This window comes from Chiloscyllium punctatum, chromosome 30, assembly GCF_047496795.1.
Source record: "Chiloscyllium punctatum isolate Juve2018m chromosome 30, sChiPun1.3, whole genome shotgun sequence".
Taxonomy (NCBI): domain Eukaryota; kingdom Metazoa; phylum Chordata; class Chondrichthyes; order Orectolobiformes; family Hemiscylliidae; genus Chiloscyllium; species Chiloscyllium punctatum.
Genome location: NC_092768.1, coordinates 37,547,467 through 37,574,628, shown reverse-complemented (window position 1 = coordinate 37,574,628; position 27,162 = coordinate 37,547,467). Strand labels below are relative to the sequence as shown.

Genomic DNA, 27,162 nt, shown 5'->3' with positions numbered 1-27,162 from the left:
CCACATCCTGTGCACAGGCTAATTAACTGAGCCACTGGATGGTTGAGTGATTGAGTAAGAGGAGGCATTGGAAGGGCTGGGTGTACTTAATTCCAAAGGACCGAATAGGATGCAGGGGAAAGTAATGGTGCAAATTGTGGATGAGATTAACAGTCACTTGACAAACATAGATTAATTTACTCCTTGTTCACACCATCGATAAGACCAGTTACCTTCAGACGGTGTTGGTGAGTTGCCTTCTTGAACTACTGCAGTCAGTAGTGGCCAGGACAGGGGGAGAAAATACACCCTCAGGGCTATTAGGAAGGGAGTCCAAAATGTTTTGACCCAAGGCAATAAAGGAACAGCGATGTAGTTCCAAGCCCAAGTGGAATGGAACTTGGAGGGGAATTTCCATGTATCTGCTGCCCTTGACTTGCAAAATGTTAGAAGCCATGAGTTTTGAAAGGGACTATCAAGGGAGGCTTGTTGAGTTGTGCAATGCATCTTGTAGATGGTTCACACTGTCCATTCCTGGGGAAGGCAGATGATTGGATGCTGGGCTACTTTGTCCTTGAGTGTTGTTGGGGCTGTACTCATCCAGGCAAGTGGGGAGTATTCCATCACACTCCTGACTTGCACTTTGGGGACAGGCTGTAGGGAGTCAGGAGGTGAGCTACACACCACAGAATTGGCAGCCTCTGATCTGTTCTTGTAGCCACTGCATTTATATGGTCAAGTTTGGTTTCTGCTCGATGATCACCCTGCAGCATGTTAATGAGTCATAGAGTCGTAGAGATGTACAGCACGGAAACAGACCCTTCGGTCCAACTCGTCCATGCCGACCAGATATCCCAACCTAAACTAGTCCCATTTGCCAGCACTTGGTCCAAACCCTTCCTATTCATATGCCCATCCAGATGCCTTTTAAATGCTGTGATCGTACCAGCTTCGAACAGTTCCTCTGGCAGCTCATTCCATACACGCACGACCCTCTGTGTGAGAAAAGTTGCCCCTTAGGTCTCTTTTTATCTTTCCCCTCTTACCCTAAACTTTAACCCTCTAGTTATGGACTCCCCCACCCCAGGGAAAAGCCCTTGTTCGTTTATCCTATCCATGCGCTAATAGCAGTCGGGTGATTGAAGAATTCATAGGCTGACAGATTTTGGAAAAATGCAGATGGAGCAGGGTTGTTGCTATGGGTGACTTCAACTTTCCCATTATTGACTGGAACCTCCTTAGTGCGGGTGGTTTGGATGGAGCTGTTTTTGTCAGGTGTGTTCAGGAGGGTTTCCTTACTCAGTATGTAGACAGGCCGACGAGGGGAGAGGCCATTTTGGATCTGGTGCTAGGCAATGAACCAGGACAGGTGTCAGATCTTGCGGTGGGAGAGCACAGTGACCACAACTGCCTCACATTTACCATTGCCTTGGAGAAGGAAAGGAGCAGTTACCAAGGGAGATATTTAATTGGGAAAAAGGAAATTATGACACTATCAGGCAGGAGTTGGGAAGTACAGATTGGGAGCAATTGTTCCATAGAAAGGGGACAGCAGACATGTGGAGACTCTTTAAGGAGCAGTTCTTGTGAGTGATGCACAAATTTGTCGCTCTGAGACAGGTAAGAAGGGGTAAGGTTTAGGAGCCTTGGATGACGAGAACAGAGGAACTTCTCGTCAAAAGGAAGAAGGCAGTTTATGTAAGGTGGAGGAAGCAAGGATCTAGCACAGCTTTACAGGATTACAGGCTTGCTAGAAAGGAGCTCAGAAATGGACTGAGGACAGCCAGGAGGGGATATGAAAAAGGCTTGGCAAGAAAGATTAGGGAGACCCCAAAGGCATTTTACTCATACATGAGGAATAAGAGAATGATCAGGGAGAAGGTAGGGCCAATCAGGGATAGCGGAGGGAACTTGTGGGTGGAGTCTGAGCAGGTAGGGGAAGCCCTAAATGAGTTTTTTTGCTTCAGTTTTCACTAAAGAATGTTGAGAATGGAAACTTAGAGGAGCTGGGATCCAGGCTTGGACAGATCCAGATTGATGAAGTTGATGTGCTGGAAACGTTGGCAAACATTAGGATTGATCAGTCCCCAGGGCCAGACCAGATTTATCCCAGGCTGTTCCGGGAAGTGAGAAAGGAGGTTGCTAAGCTGCTGGTGAACATGTTTGCTTCCTCACTCTCCACGGGAGTCATACCAGAGGATTGGAGGGTGGTAAATGTTGTTCCTCTTATCAAGAAGGGGAATAGGGAAATCCCTGGCAATTACAGACCAATCGGTCTTAGGTCTGTGGTGAGCAAGGTTTTGGAAAGAATTCTGAGGGATAGGATTTATGACTATTGGGAAAAGCATAGTGTGATTAAAGACAGTCAGCATGGCTTTGTAAGGGACAGGTCATGCCTAACAAGCCTTATTGAGCTCTTTGAGAGGGTGACAAGACAGGTTGACGATGGTCGAGCAGTGGATGTGGTGTATGTGGACTTCAGCAAGGCATTTGATAAGGTTCCCCATGGTAGGCTCATTCACAAAGTCAGGAAGTATGGGATACAGGGAGATTTGGCTATCTGGATTCAGAATTGGCTGGCTGACAGAAGGCAGAGAGTGGTTGTAGATGGAAAGTATTCTGTCTGGAGGTCAGTGTTGAATGGGGTCCCGCAGGGCTCTGTTCTTGGGCCTCTGCTCTTTATAAAAACTACAAATGACTTGGATGAGGAGGTTGAGGGGTGGGTTAGTAAATTTGCAGAGAAGACAAAGGTTGGAGATGTCATTGATTAGCATAGAGGGCTACTGAAGGCTGCAGCATGACGTAGACAGGATGCAGAGCTGGGCTGAGAAATGGCAGATAGAGTTCAACCTGGGTAAATGCGAAGTGATGCATTTTGGAAGGTTGAATTTCAATGCTGAATATAGGATTAAAGACAGGATTCTTGGCAGTGGGGAGGAACAGAGGGATTAGATTAGATTGCTTACAGTGTGGAAACAGGCCCTTCGGCCCAACAAGTCCACACCGACCCTCCAAAGCGCAACCCACCCATACCCCTACATTTACCCTTACCTAACACTACGGGCAATTTATCATGGCCAGTTCACCTAACCCGCACATTTTCGGACTGTGGGAGGAAACAGGAGCAGCCGGAGGAAACCCACGCAGACACGGGGAGAATGTGCAAACTCCACACAGTCAGTCGCCTGAGGCAGGAATTGAACCTGTGGGGTAGCAGTGCTAACCACTGTACCACTGAGGTCTTCAAAGCTGCCGCCCAAGTGGATAGGGTTGTTAAGAAAGCATATGGCGTTTTGGCGTTCATTAACAGGGGGATCAAGTTTAAGAGCCGTGAGGTTTTGCTGCAGCTCTACATGACCCTGGTGAGACCACACTTGGAGTATGTGTCCAGTTCTGGTCGCCCTACTATAGGCTTTGGAGAGGGTGCAAAGAAGGTTTACCAGGAAGATGCTTTATGAAGAGAGGTTGACTAAGCTCGGACTTTTCTCTCTGGAGAGAAGGAGGAATAGATGTGACCTGATCGAGGTGTACAAGGTAATGGAGTCAATAGCCAGAGACCTTTCCCCAGAGCAAGAGTGACCGGCATGAGGGGGTCATAGTTTTAAGGTGTTAGGAGGAAGGCATAGAGGAAACATCAGAGGTACGTTCTTTACGCAGAGAGTTGTGAGCACATGGAATGCGTTGCCAGCGGTGGTGGGGGAAGCAGAGTCATTTGGGACATTTAAGCGACTGCTGGACATTCACATGGATAGTAGTGAATTGAGGGGTGCGTAGGTTAGGTTATTTTATTTTAGATTAGTAATAATCCTCAGCACAACATCGTGGGCCGACGGGCCTGTGTTCTATGCTGTACTTTACTACGTTCTATGCCCCTCATGACCTCTAAGAGTTCACCCCTCAGCCTTTGACATTCCCGGGAAAACAGCCCCAGCCTGTTCAGCCCCACCCTGTAGCTCAAATCCTCCAGCCCTGGCAACATCCTTGTAAGTCTTTTCTGAACCCTTTCAAGTTTCACAACATCTTTCCAATAGGAAGGAGATGAGAATTGCACGCAATATTCCAACAGTGGCCTAACCAACGTCCTGTCCAGCCGCAACATGGTGGAAGATTCAGTGATGGCAATGCCATTGAACGTCAGGGGGAAGATGGTTAGATCCACCCTTGTTGGATACAATCATTGCCTGACATTTGAACAGCGAGGATATTGTCCAGACCTTCTTGCATTTGGACACGGACTGCTTCAATATCTGAGGACTCGCGAATGGTGCTGAACATTCTGCAATCAGTGAACATCCCCACTTCCGGCCTTACGATGGAGGAAGGGTCATTGATGAAGCAAAGGCAAAACTTGGAGGAACTCAGCAGGTCTAACAGTGCCTGTAATGACACCTGACCTGCTGAGTTTCTCTAGCACTTTCTGTTTTAATCTCAGATTTCCAGCATCCACAGTATTTTCTTTTTTGTTTTTACGTTCATTGACAATGCAGTTGGAGATGGTTGAGCCCACAAGGTCACTCTGAGGACCATCTGCAGCGTTGCCCTGGGACTCCCAATAACCAATGACCTTCCTTTGCCCTGGATACGTCATCATCCAGCAGAGAGCGGGCCCCCTATTCTCATTGACTGCAATTTTCTAAGGAAGCTTCATGTTCGATCCAAAGTCATAAGAAGACCTGGAGACAAAAACCCATCCAGGTTTTGTTAGGAACCGAGGAAACCCAGCATGGATTTTGCAAAGGCAAATCAAACAGAACTAACTTAACTGAATATTTTTCTGAGGTGAGGGAAGGCTGATGGGGATAATGAGTCAAACAGCCACACAATTGGGTTGCCAGCAAACCAGAAGTGCATGGCATTAAAAGGGAAAGTGGCGACACAAAGCCCAGGGCATAGTGGCTCAGTGATTAGCACTGCTGCCTCACGGCACCAGGGACCCGGGTTCGATCCCAGCCTCAGGCGACAGTCTGTGTGGAGTTTGCACGTTCTCCCCGCGTCTGCGTGGGTTTCCTCCGGGTGCTCCAGTTTCCTCCCATAGTCTGGAGATGTGCAGGTCAGGGTGGACGGGCCTTGCCAAATTGCCCCCCAGTGTGCAGGCCAGGTGGGTTAGCCATGGGGAGTGACGGGTTGGGGGGGAGGAGGGGTTCTAAGTGGGACGCTCTTCGGCGGGTTGCGAGGACTTGATGGGCCGAATGGTCTGCTTCCATGCTGTAGGAATTCGATCCAAAAATGCTGTGAGGAGGGTAGTGAACACTGATGGACAGACAAATAGCCAAAGAAATTTTACAGAGAAATGCAAAGCAATCACAGAGGGAGCATAGAAGCACTTGAGATATAATATTTAAAAAAGGGGTACGACTCTAAACAGAATGCAGGACGAACTGAGAGTAAATTTGCAGTGAAGTAATGGGCTATAAACAGGGAGGACAATGTTGCAAATGTGTATAAACCACTAGCACGGTCTCCAGCGGTAGACTTGAGGAAGGTGCAGAGGCTTTGGATAAGGTACCACAATGCTGCATGAGAAAGATTGCAGTGCAGAGAGGTAATTCTGTCGGGGTATCAAAGTTGTGAAGGGCTGATCAGGGAAAATCGTGTTGCTGCTGGTGGAAAGGTTGAAATGAGAGGGGCGATCAGTGAGTGAGAGGAGGGAGGCAGACATGAGGAGAGACCCCTTCCTGCAGCCAGTGGTCTGGCTACACCACCAAAGGAGAGACCCAGGTTCAATCGGAGCATTTGAAGAGGGAATTGAGGATTAGTGTTTGTAAAGGATGGAGGTGTAGGGTTCCAGGGAGAAGGAGACAAAGTGAAACGCTCCTTGATTGGATGGTCCTTCTGTGCTGTAATGGGTGTGCAATTCTTGGGTCCAGATCTGTGATGCAATAGAGGGAACATGAGAGGGGACAGGGTGGGGACAGGGAGGAGGGAAATACACAGGGGGAGAGCACACAGTGAGATATGGAGAGAGGAAGAGAAGGCGGGGGAAATTTTCAGAGGTCTGGTGGCAGTCTGTCAGATAAAGCAGTCGCCGGCTTGTTGTAAAAGTACAGTTGGAGGAAAACAGTGAGCTGGGAAACGGACAGTGCGTGAGATTCTGTGTCACTTTGTGTGTGTTTGTTCATGTGTCGGTTTCTGTGTGTGTTTGCGCATGTTTGTGTGTTGGCCTGCGTATTTGTGCTTATGTGCGTGTGTCTGTGTTTGCCTGCGTGTCTGTCTTTGTGTGTATTTGTGCATATGTCTGTGTGTTTGCCTGTGTGTGTGTGTGTGTCTGCCTCTGTGTGTGTGTGTGTGTGTGTGTGCGCGTCTGTCTGTGTGTGTTTGTGTGTGTTTGGCTGTCTGCCTCTGTGTGTGTGTGTTTGTGTGTGCGTCTGTCTGTGTGTGTTTGTGTGCGTTTGGCTGTCTGCCTCTGTGTGTGTGTGTTTGTGTGTGCGTCTGTCTGTGTGTGTTTGTGTGCGTTTGGCTGTCTGCCTCTGTGTGTGTGTGTTTGTGTGTGCGTCTGTCTGTGTGTGTTTGTGTGCGTTTGGCTGTCTGCCTGTGCTGGGGTATCTTGAAGTGGATCATATGTGGAATGAACATCCAGAGGAAGTCGTGGATGTGGATGCTGTTACAAAGTCTAAAAGACTTTTGGATAAGTACATGAATAGGAAAGGTTTGGAAGGATATGGACTAGGAGCAGGCAGGTGGGACTAGGTTAGTTTGGGAATATGTCAGCATGGATTGCTTGGACCAAAGGGTTTGATTCTGTGCTGTATGACTCGATGATCCTAGTCCACTTACAAGGAGGGGATGGTAACAATTCAGCTCTGAAGCCTTGTGTCACACTATATTTGTGGGTGGCACGGTGGCACAGTGGTTAGCACTGCTGCCTCACAGCGCCAGAGACCCGGGTTCAATTCCCGCCTCAGGCGACTCTCTGTGTGGAGTTTGCACGTTCTCCCCGTGTCTGCGTGGGTTTCCTGCGGGTGCTCCGGTTTCCTCCCACACTCCAAAGATGTGCAGGTCAGGTGAATTGGCCATGCTAAATTGTCTGTAGTGTTAGGTAAGGGGTAAATGTAGGGGTATGGGTGGGTTGCGCTTCGGCGGGTCGGTGTGGACTTGTTGGGCCGAAGGGCCTGTTTCCACACTGTAATGTAATGTAATCTAATCTAATCTAATCTCCTCACCTCCCCCACAATATCCACAGGAGGTTGGGGGATGATGCTGGAGGTTTCTGTTCCTTATTTGGTCACGAGATGAGGCCATCACTGGTCAGGCAGCATTTATTGGATTGTTCTGTCCCTAATTGCCCTGAGGGCAGTTCAGAGTCAACCCCATTGCTGTGGGTCTGGAGTCACATCCAGGCCAGACCAGGTAAGGATGGCAGGTTCCTTCCCTAAAGGACATTAGTGAAACAGATGGGGATTCCCCTGCCCCCGACTGGGTTATTTTCCAACAATTGACAATGTCATCAGTCGACTCTCAATTCCAGATTTTACTGAGTTCAAATGACACCAACTACCATGGCCGGATTACAAACCCAGGGCCCCAGAATATTACCTGGGTCTCTGGGTTAACTGTCCAGCATTAATATCACTAGGCCATCACCTCTCCGAGTGAACTAATGTGGTTATAATCTCTCTCCAAAAAAAAAGGACCACTCGTATGAATTTCCTGGCACCATTCTTCCCTTCTCATTGTACGATGCACGATTGTGAAGAGGACTTGTTCAGATGGGTTGGGGAGATCTGGTTATCTCTCCAGAGGGGAGGGGGTGCAGAGCGCAGTCCCAGGGTAAACACAGTAAACACTGAAGACAGAGTATCTCTGGGATTCTTTGCCCAAAGGGGATTATGGACGCTCCCATCAATGAAGATGTTTAAGGCAGGGCTCGAGATAGCCTTGGTCTCTCAGAGACTACGAAGGGGGCACGGAAGCCTGAGATTAGACGTGACCAGATTGAGTGGTGGAGCACTTTGGTGATCTACAGGGGTCTCCTGCTCCTGCGTCATGAGCCTTTACATTCTAGAGCTTCTCTCTAAGTTCTGCTGTTGTAGGGAGAGCCATCTCAGAGCGCTACCAATCCTTTCAGCTACTCTCAAAGTGTGAGGTCCCAGTGACACCAGGGGCTGACCATTTCAGGCAGAAACTGGCCATTTATTTCTCGATTCTCTCCTTGCCGCTTCCCGTCAGATTCCAGCAGTCCTTTTAAGAAAAATAAGCGAGCTTTCACTATCTTTATCAGGTATCTCTTCCTGAGGCGTGAGGTCAGTAATTGCAACTTTTTTTGAATTATTCGGACCATAAGGAGCATGAAAAACAAACAAGGAGTAAACAGCTATCAACATCTGTTTGAAAAGACACTGGTGGTGTATCTGCCAGTGGGAGGCAGCTTCATGCAGCCACATTCGCTACTTGGCTTCCTGATGGCCAGCCAACTTGTAATTATATGCACTTAGAATTAGCACTTAAAGAGCACTCGTCCTCTTTAAGGAGACCTAGCAGAGGCTTGTGGTCTGTTATTATTCCACATTTACGTCCATAAAGTTTTAAGTGGAACGTCCTGACTCCAAATATGACCACCAAACCTTCCTTCTCTATCCGAGTGTATTTACATCCTGCGTTAGCCAAAGTCCTGGATATATACGCTGTTGGTGTTCCTTTCCACTGGGTCACCCATGAGCTAATCCTACCCCAAAGCTGTACGGGGAGGCATCACATGTCAAGAGCAGCTCTCACTTGGGATCACAGTGTGCCTGAGAGGATGATTGTTGTTTCTTCACTTCCCTGAAAGCTCAAGCCTCGCTACTTGACCATTTCCAAGGCTGACCCCTTTTTACAGAGTTGATGTGAAGGTGCCAGGGTGGAGGCCTGGTTATGGGTGAACTTTCCATCATCACTCACCAGCCCAAGGACAGACCGAACCTCCGGTACAGACGTGGGAACCAGGGCACCTTTGATCACCCTCACTTTACCTTCCAATGGGTGTAACCCGCTCTTGTCAACTCTGCAGCCCAAGTAGGTCACTTGAGGAACACACACCTTCCCCCTCCAAGGTGTACGCCCGCGTGGGAGAAATATCGATGCACTGTGTCCAATTTCTTTATGTGTCCCTGATTGGTCTTCCCTGCTATTAGCACGTTATCGAGATCAAAGGTGGTGAGGGATAGACCTTGTAAAATATTCCCTATCATCCACTGAAGCAGTGCACAGGCTGATACTGCCCCCAATGGCAGTGTTGTATATTAGCACAAAGCCTTCTGGGTATTAATGGCGGTATAATTCTGGGAATCCTTATCTAATCACAGTTGCAGGTAGACATGGGTCATGTCCAGCTTGGTACAGGACAGCCACTCCCTGCCAACCTTGTGTATAAATCCTCTGTGTGAGGGATCAGGGATTTATCCAGCTGTGGAAAGCTGTTTACCATTTGTTTAAAATCCCCACAAAGACAAACTGACCCGTCAGGCTTCACGATGGGTATGACCACTGCTGCCCCATTCCATCAACTGGACTGGTTTGATGATCCCTTCACTTTCCAGCCTCCTGATTTCTGCCTCTACTTTTACCCGGGAGGGAAATGGCACTGGGTGGGCCTTGGAGAATCAGGGAATTACCTCCTGGTCAACAGGCAAGGTGGCCTTGGCTCCCCTGATAACCCTGATAACCTTCCTGAAAATCTCCTGGGTATTTAATTAGGACGTCCCTCAGGCAGCCATTTTCTATCGCGAAACATTGAGCGAATCCAGTTAAATCTTTCTCAACTAATTTCTCCCCCATCAGGCTTGGGTCCGAACCTTTCACTACAATGTGGGAACTGAACCAGCTGCTTCTCATAAGAGACTGGAACCGAAGTTAGAGCCTTAATCTGTAAAGGTTCCCCGGGATAGGTTCCCAGTCTAGTCAAGGTCTTACACAAACTTAAGGGTTGGAGTCCAGAGCGAATTTTGCTAAAGACTGATTTTGTGATCACTGATACAGCTGGACAGGTATCAATCTCCATTATAATTGGGTGACCATTCAACCAGGCTTTTATTTTGATTGGTTCTGACTTGGATGTTGCTAAGCAATTTAACTGTTCCTAACCAGATATAGGTGGGGTTTCCAGGAGGTGTACTGTCTTGGATACCGGCCTGTGAGCTCCCTCACTCAGCACAGGCCTAATGGGACTCCCTTACTGTCTCGGGTCCACATAACAGCCCTGACTACAATGACTTACCAGCCCACAACCTGAAGAAACCTTCATCCGTCTGGCTGAGGCTGGGCTTTGTTTTGGGGTGTGACTTACAGCCCCTCTGTTCAGGAGATGTCCAGGGTGAGGCTGTGCAATTGCCTTCGCTCAAGTGGTGTTCCCCAAGCTCAGTCAGACTACTAAGGGTGACAATGTGCCCTTTGTTCCCTGTGTGTCACTGTGACAATGTGCCCTTTGTTCCCTGTGTGTCACTGTGACAATGTGCCCTTTGTTCCCTGTGTGTCACTGTGACAGTGTGCCCTTTGTTCCCCGTGTGTCGCTGTGACAATGTGCCCTTTGTTCTCTCTGTGTCGCTGTGACAATGTGCCCTGTGTTCCCCGTGTGTCACTGTGACAGTGTGCCCTTTGTTCCCCGTGTGTCGCTGTGACAGTGTGCCCTTTGTTCCCCGTGTGTCACTGTGACAGTGTGCCCTTTGTTCCCCGTGTGTCACTGTGACAGTGTGCCCTGTGTTCCCCGTGTGTCACTGTGACAGTGTGCCCTTTGTTCCCCGTGTGTCGCTGTGACAGTGTGCCTTTTGATCCCCGTGTGTCACTGTGACAGTGTGCCCTTTGTTCCCCGTGTGTCGCTGTGACAGTGTGCCCTTTGATCCCCGTGTGTCACTGTGACAGTGTGCCCTTTGTTCCCCGTGTGTCACTGTGACAGTGTGCCCTGTGTTCCCCGTGTGTCACTGTGACAGTGTGCCCTGTGTTCCCCGTGTGTCGCTGTGACAGTGTGCCCTTTGTTCCCCGTGTGTCACTGTGACAGTGTGCCCTGTGTTCCCCGTGTGTCGCTGTGACAGTGTGCCCTGTGTTCCCCGTGTGTCGCTGTGACAGTGTGCCCTTTGTTCCCCGTGTGTCGCTGTGACAGTGTGCCCTTTGTTCCCCGTGTGTCACTGTGACAGTGTGCCCTGTGTTCCCCGTGTGTCACTGTGACAGTGTGCCCTGTGTTCCCCGTGTGTCACTGTGACAGTGTGCCCTGTGTTCCCCGTGTGTCGCTGTGACAGTGTGCCCTGTGTTCCCCGTGTGTCACTGTGACAGTGTGCCCTTTGTTCCCCGTGTGTCACTGTGACAGTGTGCCCTGTGTTCCCCGTGTGTCACTGTGACAGTGTGCCCTGTGTTCCCCGTGTGTCGCTGTGACAGTGTGCCCTGTGTTCCCCGTGTGTCACTGTGACAGTGTGCCCTTTGTTCCCCGTGTGTCACTGTGACAGTGTGCCCTTTGTTCCCCGTGTGTCGCTGTGACAGTGTGCCCTCGTTAACCTGCATGTTGTAACCCGGAGTTAGGAAGAGTGATGGTAAACACTCCCCTAATGCTCTATCCATCATGCGGCTGACCAGCAACTAACCCCCGTACTGCCCTCCTGCTGCTGGTGTGTAGTGCTCGGATTCACAGTTTGATAAGCACGCCATATCACTGTGCTGCAAACAGACTTTCCCTGACCACTGTGTCCTGGATTAGGAGTTGAACCCAGAGATTCGAGCCCGGGAGTGGGACGATATCCACTTAGGCACAAGACATCGAAAACATAGAAACACAGCAAATAGGTGCAGGAGAAGACCATTCGGCCCTTCAAGTCTGCACCACCATTCAATATGATCATGGCTGGCCATGCATTCTCAGTGCCCCACGTCCACCCTGTCCCCATACCCTTTGGGTCTTTTTAGCCACAAGGGCTACATTCAGCTCCCTCTTGAATGCATCTCATGAACTGGCCCCAACAGCTTCCTGTGGGAAAGGTTCGCATTATCTGTCCTGAATGGTTACCATTTATTCTTAGACTGTGACTCCTCAACATTGGGAACCTATCCAGTCCCATCAGGATTGTATATGTTTCTGTGAGATCCACCCCCAACCCCCCCACCCCCCACATTCTTCTAACTTCCAGCGAATACAAGCCTAGTCAAATCCGGTCTTTCCTCACCTCTCAGTCCTGCCATCCCGGGAATCAGTCTGGTGGACTTTCCCTGGTCTCCCTCAATAGCAACAATGTCCTTCCTCAGACTAATGAGACCAAAGCTGCACACGATCCTCCAGCTCTGGTCTCACCAAGGCCCTGTATCACTGCAGCAAAAGACCTTCAAACAATCATGATTTGTTGGGGTTTAGAGAGATCGTTTCCCATTGTAGGAGCATCTAGAACCAAAGGGTTCAAATCTCAGAGGAAGGGGTTGCCTGTTTAAGACAGGGGATGAGGAGGAATTTCTTCTCTCAAAGGGGAGTACATTTTTACCACAGAGTTGCAGAGGTTGAGCCAGTATATATTGCCCCCCAGGTGGATAGTGCTGTTCAGAAGGCATACGGTGTGTTCGGTTTCATTGGTAGAGGGATTGAGTTCCGGAGCTGCAATATCATGTCGCAACTATACAAAACGCTAGTGCGGCCACACTTGGAATATTGTGTCCAGTCTGGTCCCCATATTTCGGGAAGGATGTGGAAGCATTGGAAAAGGTGCAGAGGGGATTTACCACAATGTTGCCTGGTCTGGAGGGAAGGTCTTGTGAGGAAAGGCTGAGAGACTTGAACCTGTTCTCATTGGCAAGAAGAAGGCAAAGAGGGGATTTGATAGAGACATACAAGATGATCAGAGGATTAGACAGGGTAGACAGTGAAAGTCTTTTTCCTAGGATGCTGATGTCAGCTTGTACGAGGGGGAATAACTCCAAATCGAGGGGTGATAGATTTAAGACAGATGTCAGAGGCAGGTTCTTTACACAGAGAGTGGTAAGGGCGTGGAATGCCCTGCCTAGTAATGTAGTTAACTCAGCCACATTAGGGAGATTTAAACAATCCTTGGATAAGCACATGGATGATGATGGGATAGTGTAAGGGGATAAACTGAGAACAGGTCACAGGTCGGTGCAACATCGAGGGCCGAAGGGCCTGTTCTGCGCTGGACTGTTTTATGTTCTATATTCAAAGCTGAGATAGACAGATTCTTTGTGAGGGAATTGAGGGTTAATGGGAAAGGCAGGCAAGTGGAGTTGAGGATTGTCAGACTAGCCATGATCTCAATGAAACGGAAAGACATTTCGATGGGCCAAATGGCCTCTGTCAGCTCCTACATCCATTACCCAACATAACATTCAATCATGGATGGCCTTTTATCAGTCTGCTCTTCACCCCGACTCTCTGTTCAACCTCCCACTTTGCCATTCTTTATCTCTGGCTCCATTAGGCTCACTTGGTCAATGGTTGCGTGACCCTTTACTATTGGTGGTAACTCGTTCGATTTTTGTTTTTCATTCTTCCACAGGGATCGTGAGCACCACTGGCTGTGGCCAGAATTGGTTCCCCCCATCTCTAGTTGCCCTGGAATTGAATGGCTTGCAGGGACATTTCAGGGGACATTTAAGAATCAACCACATCACATGGAGGCCAGACCAGGTAAAGAAGGCAGATTTCCTTCTGTTCAGGACATTGAGTCGAACTGGGCAGCGTCCAAAGCAACCGTTTATTGACCCCGGGTATGATGAGAGGTGGGTTACCCTGCATTTATCCACTTCTCGCTCAGTAACCAAACCCATTGCTGCACAGTGTGACCTCTTGACCTTTAACCCTGCCCCTTCCCACTCTGCACACCTCACCTTCAGGTCCACGAGGTTCATTTGCTCATCGCGCCCTTCATTTCCCTTTGCTTGTTTTTCCAGGTATTCCAAGGCTTGCTGCAGCTTTTCCTGAAACACAGAAAGCCGACAGGATTAAAACAAAGGGAGGGGTGCGTCCCCAGGATGGCCAGTCGGGGTACCCCGAACTGGTCCAAGGCAGGCAGTCATAAAGTTACACAGCACAGAAACAGACCCTTCAGTCCACCTCATGTATACCCACCAGATATTCCAAATTAATCTAGTCCCGTTTGCCAGCACTTGGCCCATATCCCTCCAAACCCTCCCTATTCATCTACCCATCCAGATGCCTTTTAAATGTACCAGCCTCCATCACTTCCTCTGGCAGTTCATTCCATACACTTACCACCCTCTGTTACCCCTTAGGTCCCTTTTAAATCCTTCCCCTCTCACCTTAAACCTATGCCCCTCTAGTTCTGGACTCCCCTACCCCAGGGAAAAGACCTTGTCTATTTATCCTATCCATGTTCACATCCAAATCACTTATATAAGTGACGAAAGGTAGTGGACCCAGCACCGATCCTTGTGGCACTCCACTGGTCACAGGCCTCCAGTCTGAAAAACAACCTTCCACCACCACCCTCTGTCTTTGAGCCAGTTGGCTGGTTCTCCCTGTATTTTGTGAGATCTAACCTTCAGTTATATCAGTCAGACAGTCATGGGAGGGAAGGCAATGGCCATGTGATACTATGACTGGACTGTTAATCCAGAGATCCAGGTAATGTTCTGAGGACCCCAGTTTAAACGTTACAGTAGCAGATGGTGGAGTTTGCATTCAACTGAACAAAAATCAGGAGTTATGAGTTTAATGACCACCATAAACCATTGTTGATTGTCAGAAAAATGCTCATCAGGTTCCCTTTAGGAAGGGTAACTCCCATCCCGACCCGGTGTGGTCTACATGTGACTCCAGACTCGCAGCAATGTGGTTGACTCTTAACTGTCCTCGTGTCAATTAGGGATGGGTAATAAATGCTGACCTAGCCAGTGACACCCTCATCCCCTGAATGAATTTTTAAAAAAGGTTCCTTGGAGTAACATCTTAGCCACACAAATTATAAACAATGACCATATCGCCCCTTGGCATCCAATAGCATCACTATCGCTGAGTCTTCCACCATCTATGTCTTTGGGGTATGGGGGGAGTGGTGGGGGCACTTATGATCATAAATTGACCGGCATTTTGAACTAACCACACTGAAGGAACAGCAATGCATTTCCAATTCTGGGTGGTGAGTAGGTTGGAGAACAAGTTTGTAGATGATGTCCCTATGCATCTGTTGCTCCTGTCCATCTAGACGGCAGAGGTCATGGGTTTGGAGGTTAGGGAGGAATGAACTTTGAGGAGCTACTGCACTGGATCTCGAGATAGTGTGTGTATTTCTGGAAATGGTAGGTACACATCCAGGAAAGGATTGTTAGACTATCAGGGAGATGATGGTTGAGAGTATTAGTGCTCACTCTTAATCCAGATTGCAGCCGGGCACTGGGTTTGAATGCTGCTCTGGCAAATGGTGGAATTTGAATTCCATTGTTTTCCTTTTGAAAGAAGTCTGAAATTAAACATCTACTAATGACCGTAAAACCATTATTAGAGAAATCCTGTCTGACTTCAGGGAAGGAAATCTGCTATTGTCACCGGGACTGGCCGACATGTGACTCCAGATCCATGGCAATCCTCTCCAACCGACTCACCACCCAGAATTGGAAATGCATTGTTGTTCCGACAATTTTGTTAGTTCAAAAGTCCAGTCAATTGCTGGTCAACACCGACCTCCCAGATTATGGATGATCCAGCAATAGTGATAACATTGGATGCCAAGGGGCAAATATGGTCAAGCTGGTTATTGTTTGTTATTTGCATGGCATAAATATTCCTTCCAAGGCACTTTGTTCTTTAATTCATTTGGAGATGAGGGTGTCACTGGCTAGGTCAGCATTTATTACCCATCCCTAATTGCCAAGAGGACAGTTAAGAGTCAACCACACTGCTGCGGGTCTGGAGTCACATGTAGACCACACCGGGTTGGGATGGGAGTTACCCTTCCTAAAGGGTGCAAGTGAACCAAATGTGGTTGACTCTCGACTGCCCTCTGAAGTGGCCAGAGACCAAGAAAATCTGCCGATTGCTGGAATCCAAAGCAGACAGGCAGGAGGCTGCGAAGAACGCAACACGCCAGGCTGCATCAGGAGGTGGAGAGGTGGACCCATTCCTCTGCCTCACCCGAAACGTCGACTTCTCCACCTCCTGCTGCTGCCTGGCTCGCTGTGTTCCTCCACTCTCCTGCCCGCCTATTCCAAAATGGCCAGGCAAGCCACTCAGTTTGAGGGCAGCTAGGGATGGGCAACAAATGTTAGCCAGCCAGCGATGCCCTTGGCCCATCAAGGAAATGTAGAGAGGCTGGGTCTGACTGAGACCTTTAAAATTATAAAAGATTTCAATAGAATGGATACAAGGAGAATACTTCCTCTTGTGAAGAACTGTATTAATAGAAACCTTTAATGTGAGATAATCACGGGCAGGCCATACAAAATAAAGATGACCGTAATTATGTGGAAATGCAGATATATAGTATTGATCACGAAAGCTGGCAGAACAGGAAGAGTTAATAAAGCCTACTGGCCTGTAACAATAAGATGACAGAGTACAAGGGGACAAAACAGCTATTCAACCTTAGCTGGTGTATTGTGCACAGTTCTAGGTGTCACACTATTGGAAGGATGCAGATTCACTGCAGAGAGCTCCGACATTGGTTCTCGAGCTGAGAAGTGACAATTAAGAGGAGAGGTCAGAGAGGGAGGGAACGTTCCCTTTGAAAGAAAGGAGATCTATTCGAAGCTTTCAAAATCACGAGGGCTCTGGATGGGGTAGCTGGGCAATACCAGCTTGTGAAAGGGATGGAGAGTGGGCGGCCACAGGCCGAAAGTGATTTGCAGAAGTAGGTTGTGCGACGTGAGGATAACGCCGTTGCACACTGTCAGTGGTTGAAGTCTGGAATGCTCTCCCTGGAAAGGTTCTTGGAGCAGCTTCAGCTGAGCCATTGAAAGGAGACATTGGATGGTTACTTGGACAGAAACAATGAAGAAAGAGCAGGAGAATTGCACTGACTCATAATGCTCATGAGAGATCTAACACAGGCATGATGGGCTGAATAGCCTCCTTTAGCACTGCTAGAATATGTTTCTTTTAAACGTGTATGAATTTAGCAACGTAAAGTAATGCAACAGGCTCGGAATACCGCTTTAGTGGATCTTTCCCAGTAAGAAAGGATCTGACATAACCTATTAGCAGCTTTTCCGAGAATCATAGAATCCCTACAGTGTGGAATCGGGCCATTTGGCCCATCGAGTCCACAGCAACCCTCCGGAGAGCATCCCGCCCAGGTCTATCCCATCCCTGTAACCCTGCATTTCCCACGGCTAACCCACCCAGCCTGCACATTCTGGACATCACGGATCAATTTAACCTGGCCAGTCCACCCTAACCTGCACCTCTTTGGATTGTGGGAGGAAACCCACACAGACATGTGGGCAGAACGTGCTAACTCCACACAGACAGTTGCTCGAGTCAGGACATCTGTGCTAATTAGATTAGATTACTTACAGTGTGGAAACAGGCCCTTCGGCCCAACAAGTCCACACCGCCCCACCAAAGCGCAACCCACCCATTCCCCTACAATTACTTAACACTACAGGCAATTTAACGTGGCCAATTCACCTAACCTGCACATCTTTGGACTGTGGGAGGAAACCGGAGCACCCGGAGGAAACCCACGCAGACACGGGGAGAACGTGTAAACTCCACCCAGTCAGTCGCCTGATGTGGGAATTGAACCCGGGTCTCCGGCGCTGTGAGGCAGCAGTGCGAACCACTGTGCCACCGTGCCGCCCAATTACTGAACCATTGTGCTGATTTTATAGTGGTTCTGGTTGGAAAATATGATTCTCTTAACATTAAGTGAAATCACTTTCAATGAAACAAAGTCCCAATCTTCATGGTGTGTTTAAGTGAGGATTTCTTGTTGGAAGTTCAAAGAAACCACAGCAACCCCAAAGGGTGGGGAGGTTGTGAAATTCACTATTACAGGAAGTGGATAAAGTGAAACAGTTCAATTTATTTAACAGAAAACCAAAGAGGGAGCAAGGAATAGTTGGAGTCAGGTCGGCTTAGGAGGTTGGGACAGTATGGACCAAATGGCTGGCCGCTGAGACAGAGAATTCCCATGTAATTCCATGTAAAATTCCAGCCGACATTGCTGCCCTGGTGTTAACACACTATTGACAATGCACTGGTGAGCATGTGGACACAGTTGGACTGAGGTCCAAAGGAGAGACTCAGAGTCCCAGCCGTGAGGTCTCCCTGTCCAAGGAGGGAGCAATCAGAGTTTGAGGATCAGTGGTATTTCCAGAGAGCTGCAGCCGCAGGGAGGGGTGGAGGGAGCACGGATGGAAGAAGCAAAAGTTGGATGTATTAGCGAAGAAGTGAGTGTGTGTGTGTGTGTGTGTACTGTTCAGAGTAGAATCTGTTTGATTCCGTTTCACAGCCTCCTTTGTTGTGGATTCCAATGGAAAGGGTGAGCAGCCTATTCCCCTCTACCAGGTATAGATGGCCATGTGACTCTACAAGTAGTAGTCACCACAGTCTCCAACCGCTGCTCTCTCATTAGAAGCAGACAACTGACCATGAGTTTTACCCTGAGAGTCGCCCCTTGCTTGAGGTGAGGCCAAGAAGGTGGGACCTTCGTGGAGATCTCGGCTGATGCGGGAATTGAACCCATACTGTTGGCGCCCCTCCACATTGCAAAACAGCCGAAGGGCTAACCGAAGGGGTCGTGGGAAAGGGGGACTGTGAAAAACAGAGGAAGAAACAGGTCCCTGTTCTCCCAACGGGGCCTGTGCCAGAGTTTTTGACCCTCCTACATTTCAGTCTTTCTGTCTTACTTCCTGCCTTCTTTTACCCCTCATGTGAATGCCTCACTTCCTGTGAAATCCAACAGTGTGCCCCTTCCCTCAGCCCCTCTCCAATTTCCTCCCCATTCCCTGGATAAAGAAAACTATCCTGATTTCCCCATTGGATTTATTAATGGCTACCTTGTAATAATGGCCCTGCAGTCACCCCCTCCTCCTCACAAAAGCGGACATGTTTTCTCTGTTCATTAGCAGGACTTGATAGGCCGAGAAGCATCTTTCGAAGTCGCCGTGTGAGTACAGGACCTAGAGTCATACGGCACAGGCCCTTTGGCCCATTCAATCCGCACCAACCCACCGACACCAACTCCACTTTCCAGTCCTCAGCCCCTAGCCTTGTATGTCACATGTGCTCGTCCATGTTCTGTTTAAATGTGTCCAGTCTCGATGACTCTCCCAGGCAGCGCAGTGCAGATTATTTTGGGAATGCAATATCTTACAACAAGCACAAAAGGTGGGCCTCATGTCCGTCACTGTGAACACAGAGTTGGACTCTTCCACCCCACAGATATAAGCTGCAGGAGGTGTTATCTCCAATGTTATCCTCACAACGCCTGTCTCTTTCAAACCAGTTAATACTGCCGAAAATAAGAACCAAAGTGATACAAATGTTAACTGTCTGTCTGTAATCTTACCCAGTAACTTCCTGGCTATTGCTATAAATGTGAACTGGCTTCATTATTGTAACAACAATTGAAAAACAAACAGATCTAACAACTGCAGACCACATTTGAGCACTTTCGTGATTTGCACCATCAGTGTTCTGGGAGTGGGGGTGCGGTGGGGGGGGGGGGGGGGTTGACACTGACCAGAAGTTGAACTGGACTCGCCGTATACATACAGTGGCCTCAACAGCAGGCCAGAGCCTAGGAATCCTGCAGCAAGTAACCCACCTCCTGTCTTCCTAAACCCTGTCGACGTGGCACAAAACTGCCTTCTTTGGCCTGGGAGAAGGGGGTCGGTGGTCGGAATTGGAAGTAAGAATGGTTCCGGCAGAAGGGAAGTGATCCCTCGCGGCCCATACAATATTTATCACTCCATTAACGTCACAAGAACACAGATTAGGCGGTCATTATCACTTTGCAGTTTTTGGGGGGTGCGATTCTTTGGAAATCTCGGCGGCATGGTGGACCGTCCATCGATGTCAGACTGGAGGTTTGGTCACTGCTGCAACATTGGACAAGGGGAACAGACAGGGAAACTGGAGTGCAAACTTAAGATTAACCCCGATCCTGTCTGTGGAATGAGAAATTCATTGGGTGGTGGTCTCCTGCCTTCTCACTACCACAACACACACTCTTCATTTCTTTCTTCAGGCTGTGGTCTCAATCCTGCCTCGACTGAATCTGCCCCCATCCCACTCTTCAAGGGAGTAGATTCCCGAATCTAACCCCACGCAGTGTGATAAAACGCTTTACCTCTGCCCCCACTTCCATAGAGCAGTGCAGCACAGGGACAGGCCCTTTGGCCCACCCTGACTGTGCTGGCCATTGTGCCATTCAAAGATAATCCCATTTGCCTGCACACGGTCCGTATCTCCCTATTGCTCATGTATCTGTGTTTTGGGCTGCACGGTGGCACAGTGGTTAGCACTGCTGCCTCACAGCGCCAGAGACCCGGGTTCAATTCCCGCCTCAGGCGACTGACTGGGTGGAGTTTGCACGTTCTCCCCGTGTCTGCGTGGGTTTCCTCCGGGTGCTCCGGTTTCCTCCCACAGTCCAAAGATGTGCAGGTCAGGTGAATTAGCCATGCTAAATTGCCCGTAGTGTTAGGTAAGGGGTAAATGTAGGGGTATGGGTGGGTTGCGCTTTGGCGGGTCAGTGTGGACTTGTTGGGCCGAAGGGCCTGTTTCCACACTGTAATGTAATCTAATAACATTGTTATCGTATATGCTTCTGCTGCCTTCCCTGGCAGTGTGTTCCAGGTACCCCTTGCACCCACTGGGTAAAGAACATGCCTCAAACACCTCCTTTAAATGTTCCCCCTCTCACCTTAAACCTGCACCCTCGAGCGTTTGACATTTCCACCCTCTGATCATCCACCCTATTCATGTTTCTCATAAACTGTAAGTACTTCTGTCTGGTCACCCCCTCAGTGTCTGTTGAAAACATCTTGTGCTCGAGACCCCGTTTACCTCTCAACATGATAAAACCCATCATATTCCACTCGGAATCTTAACTCTGTTCCTCTCTCTACCAGACCTGCTGAGTACTTCCTCCCCAACCACAACCCCCTCCCCCCACCCCCCGCCCACACCAAACCACTATTACCCGCCAAATCAAAACACTTTCTCTTTTTATTTCAAATATGTACGCTTTTAATTTTGAGGGGAGTGCGTAAAATGGATGAGAGGGGACTGGTTGTTTTGCACGCTGGCCAATTTTCACCCTCCATTACCCCAACCCCAATCCCTCCCACCAAGCAAAGAACAGAAGTTGTGGCACAGCAGGTAGTGCCCTTCCCTCTGGACCAGACGCTCCAGATTCGAGCCCCACCCCAGGAATCCACAGTCATGCATGGTGCAGACATAACTTGGGGAAAGCAGTTTGTTTCCAATTCCTACGAGGAGAGGCCGGACAAGCTAGACGTGGTTTCTCTGGAGGCTGAGGTGAGACCTGAGGTGAGGAGTTGATCAAATGTTGAGGGACATTGGACAGGGTTGGTGGTCAGAGTCTTTTTCTCAGAATTGCAATGTCGAATACTCGGGGGTATGCTCTTAATGTGAAGGGGGTGGGGTGGGGAGGAGATGTGAGGGACAGGAGTGGTCGGAGTCTGAAACGCACTGCCAGGTGTAGTGGTGGAGGCAGATAGGATAGGGGCAATTAACGGACTTTTAGAGAAACACATGCAAAGAATGGAGGGATATGGGGAGGCAGAACTGACTGGTTTACGTTGGCATCATGCTCGGCACAGCCTGTTCCTGTGCTGTACTGCCCTATGCTCCTTCTGATAGGCTTTTGGCTGCTCAGCAAGAACTGGAGAGACTCCTGGTCAGTACGAGATGGAGTTGTGCCCCTTTGAGCATTAGATTCTGGCCCAGTGAGGAAAGAATCAGTCTGAGATTGAACTGGAGTGAGCTGCATGCTACTGGAGGTGACTCCCAACACTGGGAATACTGATGGGCTCTTCCGAAATCCAAGGGAAAGTCCCCGTTCCTGATCTGGCCCTGGCACCTTTTAAGTACGGCCCTCCCAGCTGGAAGTCCCTCTGGAACGCACATGAAAATTCATTTGGGTAACACTTGCTATTACTTCTCTGCGCACAATACAGCAAAAGATCCAGACATCCAGGAGACTTGGCAGGTGTTGAACTGTGCATAGCCCCTTGAGAATAATCTGATGCATTTGCAATATCACGTAGACAACGAAAGGTTTGGTTATCATTTCGTTTGGACTGGATGTATGTGGTGCATTTTGTAAATTTCTCTGGGCTGCTCCACAAAGAACCAGCCACAGATACAGGGAGAAGTATGTTCTATGGCTGTTTCACATGCCACTCAGTGAGGGAGGAGACCAGCAATGGAAGGAATATAAGAAATAGGTGTAGGAGTAGGCCATTCGGCCCCACAAGCCTGCTCTCCATCAGTCTACAAGATCATAGAATCCCTACGGTGTGGAAACAGGCCCTTCGGCCCAACAAGTCCATACCGATCCTCTGAAGAGTAACTCACCCAGACCCATCCCCCCTACCCTATTACTCTGCACCTACTCCTGACTAATGCACCTAACCTACACATTCCTGAACACTACGGGCAATTTAATATGGCCGGTCCACCCTGACCTGCACATCTTTGGAGTGTGGGAGGAAACAGGAGCACCCGGAGGAAACCCACGCAGACACGGGGAGGATGTGCAAACTCCAGCTCCTCACAGCCCTCAACTTTGATATTTCAAAACCTATCCACCACCTCTTTGATGATTCAGTGATCTGGCCTTCGCAGCGCTCTGGGGTAGAGAACACCAGGGCCTCACTATTTTCAGAGAAAAGAAATTCCTTCTAATCCTAGTTTCAAATGAGAGTTCCCTTATTCTGTCCCTCCCTTGTTTCAGCCTCTCTCCCGCTATTGGATACATGTTCTCGACATCTAACCTGTGAAGTGCCCTCAGATTCTCGGAGGTTTCGAATAAGATCACCTCTCATTCTTTTAACCAACCTGTTCAGAGGTGGGACTTGAACCCAGGTCTTCAGGCTGAGAGGCAGGGACAATACCACAGACACGACCTTTCCCCTCATTCACCCAAACCCAATGAATAAACGTCTGATCTGTCAGCTATTCTTCAGAAGTTGCCTTCATCCGACGATTCAAAGGGTTACACAGCACAGACCCTTTGGTCCAACTCGGCAAAAGGGAGGACTACAGATGCTGGAGATGAGAGTCGAGAGTGAGGTGCTGGAAAAGTGCAGCAGGTCAGGCAGCATCCGGGGAGCAGGAGAATCGACGTTTCGGGCAAAAGCCCGAAATCAGGAATTCCGAATCACATTCCTATCCAGATGCCTTTTAAACATTATTATTGCACCACTTCCCCTGGCAGCTCATTCCATACACACACCACTGCCTGAGTGAGACAGTTAGCCCTTAGGTCCCTTTTATATCTTTCCCCTCTCACCTTAAACCTATACCCTCAGGCTTTGGATTCCCCTTCCTCCTGTGGGAAAGGCCAAGTGAACCGCACCCACCGTCAATGAATCCTTTTTTTTGGAGGCAAGGACAGAAAGTGCACACTGTAGCCTTGTCAGTGCCTGTTTCATTGGAAGGACCCACTTAAAAATCAGACTACACCGGGTTATAGTCCAACAGGTTTAGTTGGGAGCACACTAGCTTTCGGAGCGACGCTCCTTCATCAGGTGGTTGTGGAGCAGCACTATAAGTCACAGAATTTTTAGCAAAAGATCAAAGTGTCACTCAACTGATGCGACATATTCAACAAATCTAGATCCTGAGACTTAACAGCAATGTCAGTTTGTTCAATACATGGCACCAGTTTTCATAGGGATGTAGAGCACAGAAACAGACCCTTCACTCCAACTCGTCCATGCTGACCAGATATCCTAAACTGGTGAAGGGCCTTTGCCTGAAACATCAATTTTCCTGCTCCTCGGATGCTGCCTGACCTGTTGTGCTTTTCCAGCACCACACTCTTGACAGATATCCTAAACTAATCCAGTCCCATTTCCCAACCCCTTGCCCATATCCCTCCATACCCTTTGGATTCATGTACCCATCCGGATGCCTCTTAAATGACAAAATTCCTGCTTCAACGTACAGACTGAGTGTGGAACTGTGGAAGAGTTGTATGGTCACTTTGATCTTTTACTGTCGACTCTGCACTCTCCCCTCTGAAAGTTCCCTTATTCGGTCCCTCCCTTGTTTCAGCCTCTCTCCCACTATTGGATATATGTTCTCAACATCTAACCTGTGAAGTGCCCTCAGATTCTCGGAGGTTTCGAATAAGATCACCTCTCATTCTTTTAACCAACTTGTTCAGAGGTGCTGTAACACACCTCTGGAGTGGGTGGGACTTAAACCCAGGTCTTCAGGCTGAGAGGCAGGGACAATACCACAGACACGACCTTTCCCCTCATTCACCCAAACTCCAATGAATACATTGGATCATAGAGATGTACAGCACAGAAACAGACCCTTTGGTCCAACCCGTTCAAGCCAACCAGATATCCCAACCCAATCTAGTCCCAGTTGCCAGTATTTGGCCCATATCCCTCCAAACCCTTCCTATTCATATACCCCATCCAGATGCTTCTTAAATGTTGTAATTGCACCAGCCTCCACCACACCCTCTGGCAGCTCATTCCACACACGTACCACCCTCTGTGTGAAAAGGTTGGCCCTTGAGTCTCTTCTACATCTTGTCTGTCTCTAGCCTTGCTCCTGAGGGAGCTTTGAGCTTCCAAATGAACCTGTTGGACTGTGGCCTGGTGGTGTGAGCGTGTGTGTGTGTGTTTTAAAGCTTTGTCTGCCCCATCACTGTTAAAAGGAGACTTGCTCCTTGTGAAGTTTCACTCGTCTCGTCCCCCCCCCCTTGCCCCCCCTGGAGGGGGCGGGGAGTGAACCGACCCCGGCTCACCTTGAAGCGCTCGGCGGCTTCCTTGATGGGGATGGTGCGGCACTTGGGGTGCTCCTTGGCCAGCTTGTCGCACATCAGCCGCATGTCGTCCAGGCAGAAGACGGTGTAGGGCAGGTTATGCTCCTCGCAGTAGCTGCTGTCGGACGGGCTGAGCTCCAGGATTTTGCGCAGGGTCTCCACCAGCTTGGCGGCCAGCTCGTTGTCCACGATGTCGACCGGGGAGCACTCGCTGGAGCAGCTCGGGCAGCTCACCTTGCCGTCCTTGCTGATGACCAGCTTGGCCACGCAGTCCTTGCAGGAGGTGTGCCCGCAGCCCATGGTCACCGGGTCCTTGAAGAGCAGGCCGCACAGGGCACAGGTCACCTGCTCCTTCAGCTTGTTGACCTCCTCCTCGCAGGCCATCTCTCCTTCAGCAGGCTGCAGGAACTGACTGAGGCTGGGGGCAGAGAGAGAGAGAGATTGCCAGTGCAGTCCTGACTCTGCCTGCAGAGCTCCGCCCTCCCCTGACCCAGTGCAGCCTGCTCAATGGCCATCACGCTAACATTGTTTCAGCTCCCAATAGGATCTCAACCCCTTGCCCTTGAATTTCCTTCCCAGCTCCCCTGGGAGTGACAGACTGCTTTGAGTTTCTTTCTCTCTCTCTCTCTCTCTCTCTTTCTTCCTGTCCCTCCCTTCTGTCTCAAGTCAGGGAGCCCTGCTGCTCCAGTGAGCTTTACACTTGCCCCCTTCTTTATTCAAGGGGAAAGTGAGGACTGCAGATGCTGGAGATCACCTCCAAATGGACCCCACCACCAGGGATATATTCCCCTCCCCTATCAGCGTTCCGAAAGAACCACTCCCGCCCCGACTCCCTCGTCAGGTCCACACCCCCCCCACCAACCCAACCTCCACTCCCGGCACCTTCCCCTGCAACCGCAAGAAATGCAAAACTTGCGCCCACACCTCCCCCCTTACTTCCCTCCAAGGCCCCAAGGGATCCTTCCATATCCACCACAAATTCACCTGCACCTCCACACACATCATTTACTGCATCCGCTGCACCCGATGTGACCTCCTCTATATCGGGGAGACAGGCCGCCTACTTGCGGAACGTTTCAGAGAACACCTCTGGGACACCCGGACCAACCAACCCAACCACTCCGTGGCTCAACACTTCAACTCCCCCTCCCACGCCACCAAGGACATGCAGGTCTTTGGACTCCTCCATCGCCAGACCATGGCAACACGACGGCTGGAGGAAGAGCGCCTCATCTTCTGCCGAGGAACCCTCCAACCACAAGGGATGAACTCAGATTTCTCCAGTTTCCTCATTTCCCCTCCCCCCCACCTTGTCTCAGTCAAATCCCTCGAACTCAGCACCGCCTTCCTAACCTGCAATCTTCTTCCTGACCTCTCCGCCCCCACCCCCACTCCGGCCTATCACCCTCACCTTGACCTCCTTCCACCTATCGCATTTCCAACGCCCCTCCCCCAAGTCCCTCCTCCCTACCTTTTATCTTAGCCTGCTTGGCACACTTTCCTCATTCCTGAAGAAGGGCTCATGCCCGAAATATCGATTCGCCTGCTCCTTGGATGCTGCCTGACCTGCTGCGTTTTTCCAGCCACACATTTTCAGCCCTTCTTTATTCAGCCCGGTTTGTGACCTCGTTGTCCTGCCGTCTGCAATCACAATCATCAAATATCTTGAAGGAAGTGAACCTTGACCAAGAGACTCAAGGGGAACAGATGAAACTTGGGTGGCTCAGCACCAGGGACCCAGGTTCGATTCCCGCCCCCGATAGACTGGCTGGGTGGAGTTTCCACATTCTCCCCGTGTCTGTGTGGGTTTCCTCCCACAATCGAAAGATGCGCAGTTTAAGGCGAATTGACCATGGGAATTTGCCCAGAGTGTTAGGTGCATTAGTAAATATAGGATAGGGGAATGGGTCTGGGTGGGCTATACTGGGCGACTCTCCAGAGGGTGTGAGTGGACTTGTTGAGCTAAAGGGCCTGTTTCCATACTGTTGGGAATCTAATCCAATCTTTAAAATAAGTCCAGGTTCACCCTCCCCATAACATCTGAGATTAGAATGTTACACATTTGGATTCCATGATGGCCAGGCCAGCCACAGAGCCAGACGATGACTTCTCAGGGTCCTGCCCTCAAATGCTAGAGAAGGTCTTGAGCCAGGTACCGTCCTGATTCAGGAAGAAGGGGTGTGGCCACCCCATTCCTGCATTTCCCATGGCTAACCCACCTAGCCTGCACATCCCCAGACGCTATGGGCAATTTCCCAATCCACCTGAGCTGCACGTCCCTGAACACTGG

At 49.6% G+C, this 27,162-nt stretch overlaps 1 protein-coding gene across 1 annotated transcript in view; it reads right to left on the bottom strand.

Moving 5' to 3' along the window:
• Nucleotides 1-25,256, bottom strand: part of LOC140455573 (E3 ubiquitin-protein ligase TRIM39-like) — a 43,469-nt gene extending 18,213 nt beyond the window's left edge. The window contains exons 1-2 of the mRNA XM_072550493.1: nt 24,855-25,256; nt 13,765-13,854 (exon numbers count right to left, since the gene is read on the bottom strand). Of these exons, the coding sequence (XP_072406594.1) occupies nt 13,765-13,854; nt 24,855-25,256 (492 nt within the window). The remainder of the gene's footprint in view (nt 1-13,764; nt 13,855-24,854) is intronic.
• Between the last annotated feature and the right edge of the window lie 1,906 nt (nt 25,257-27,162).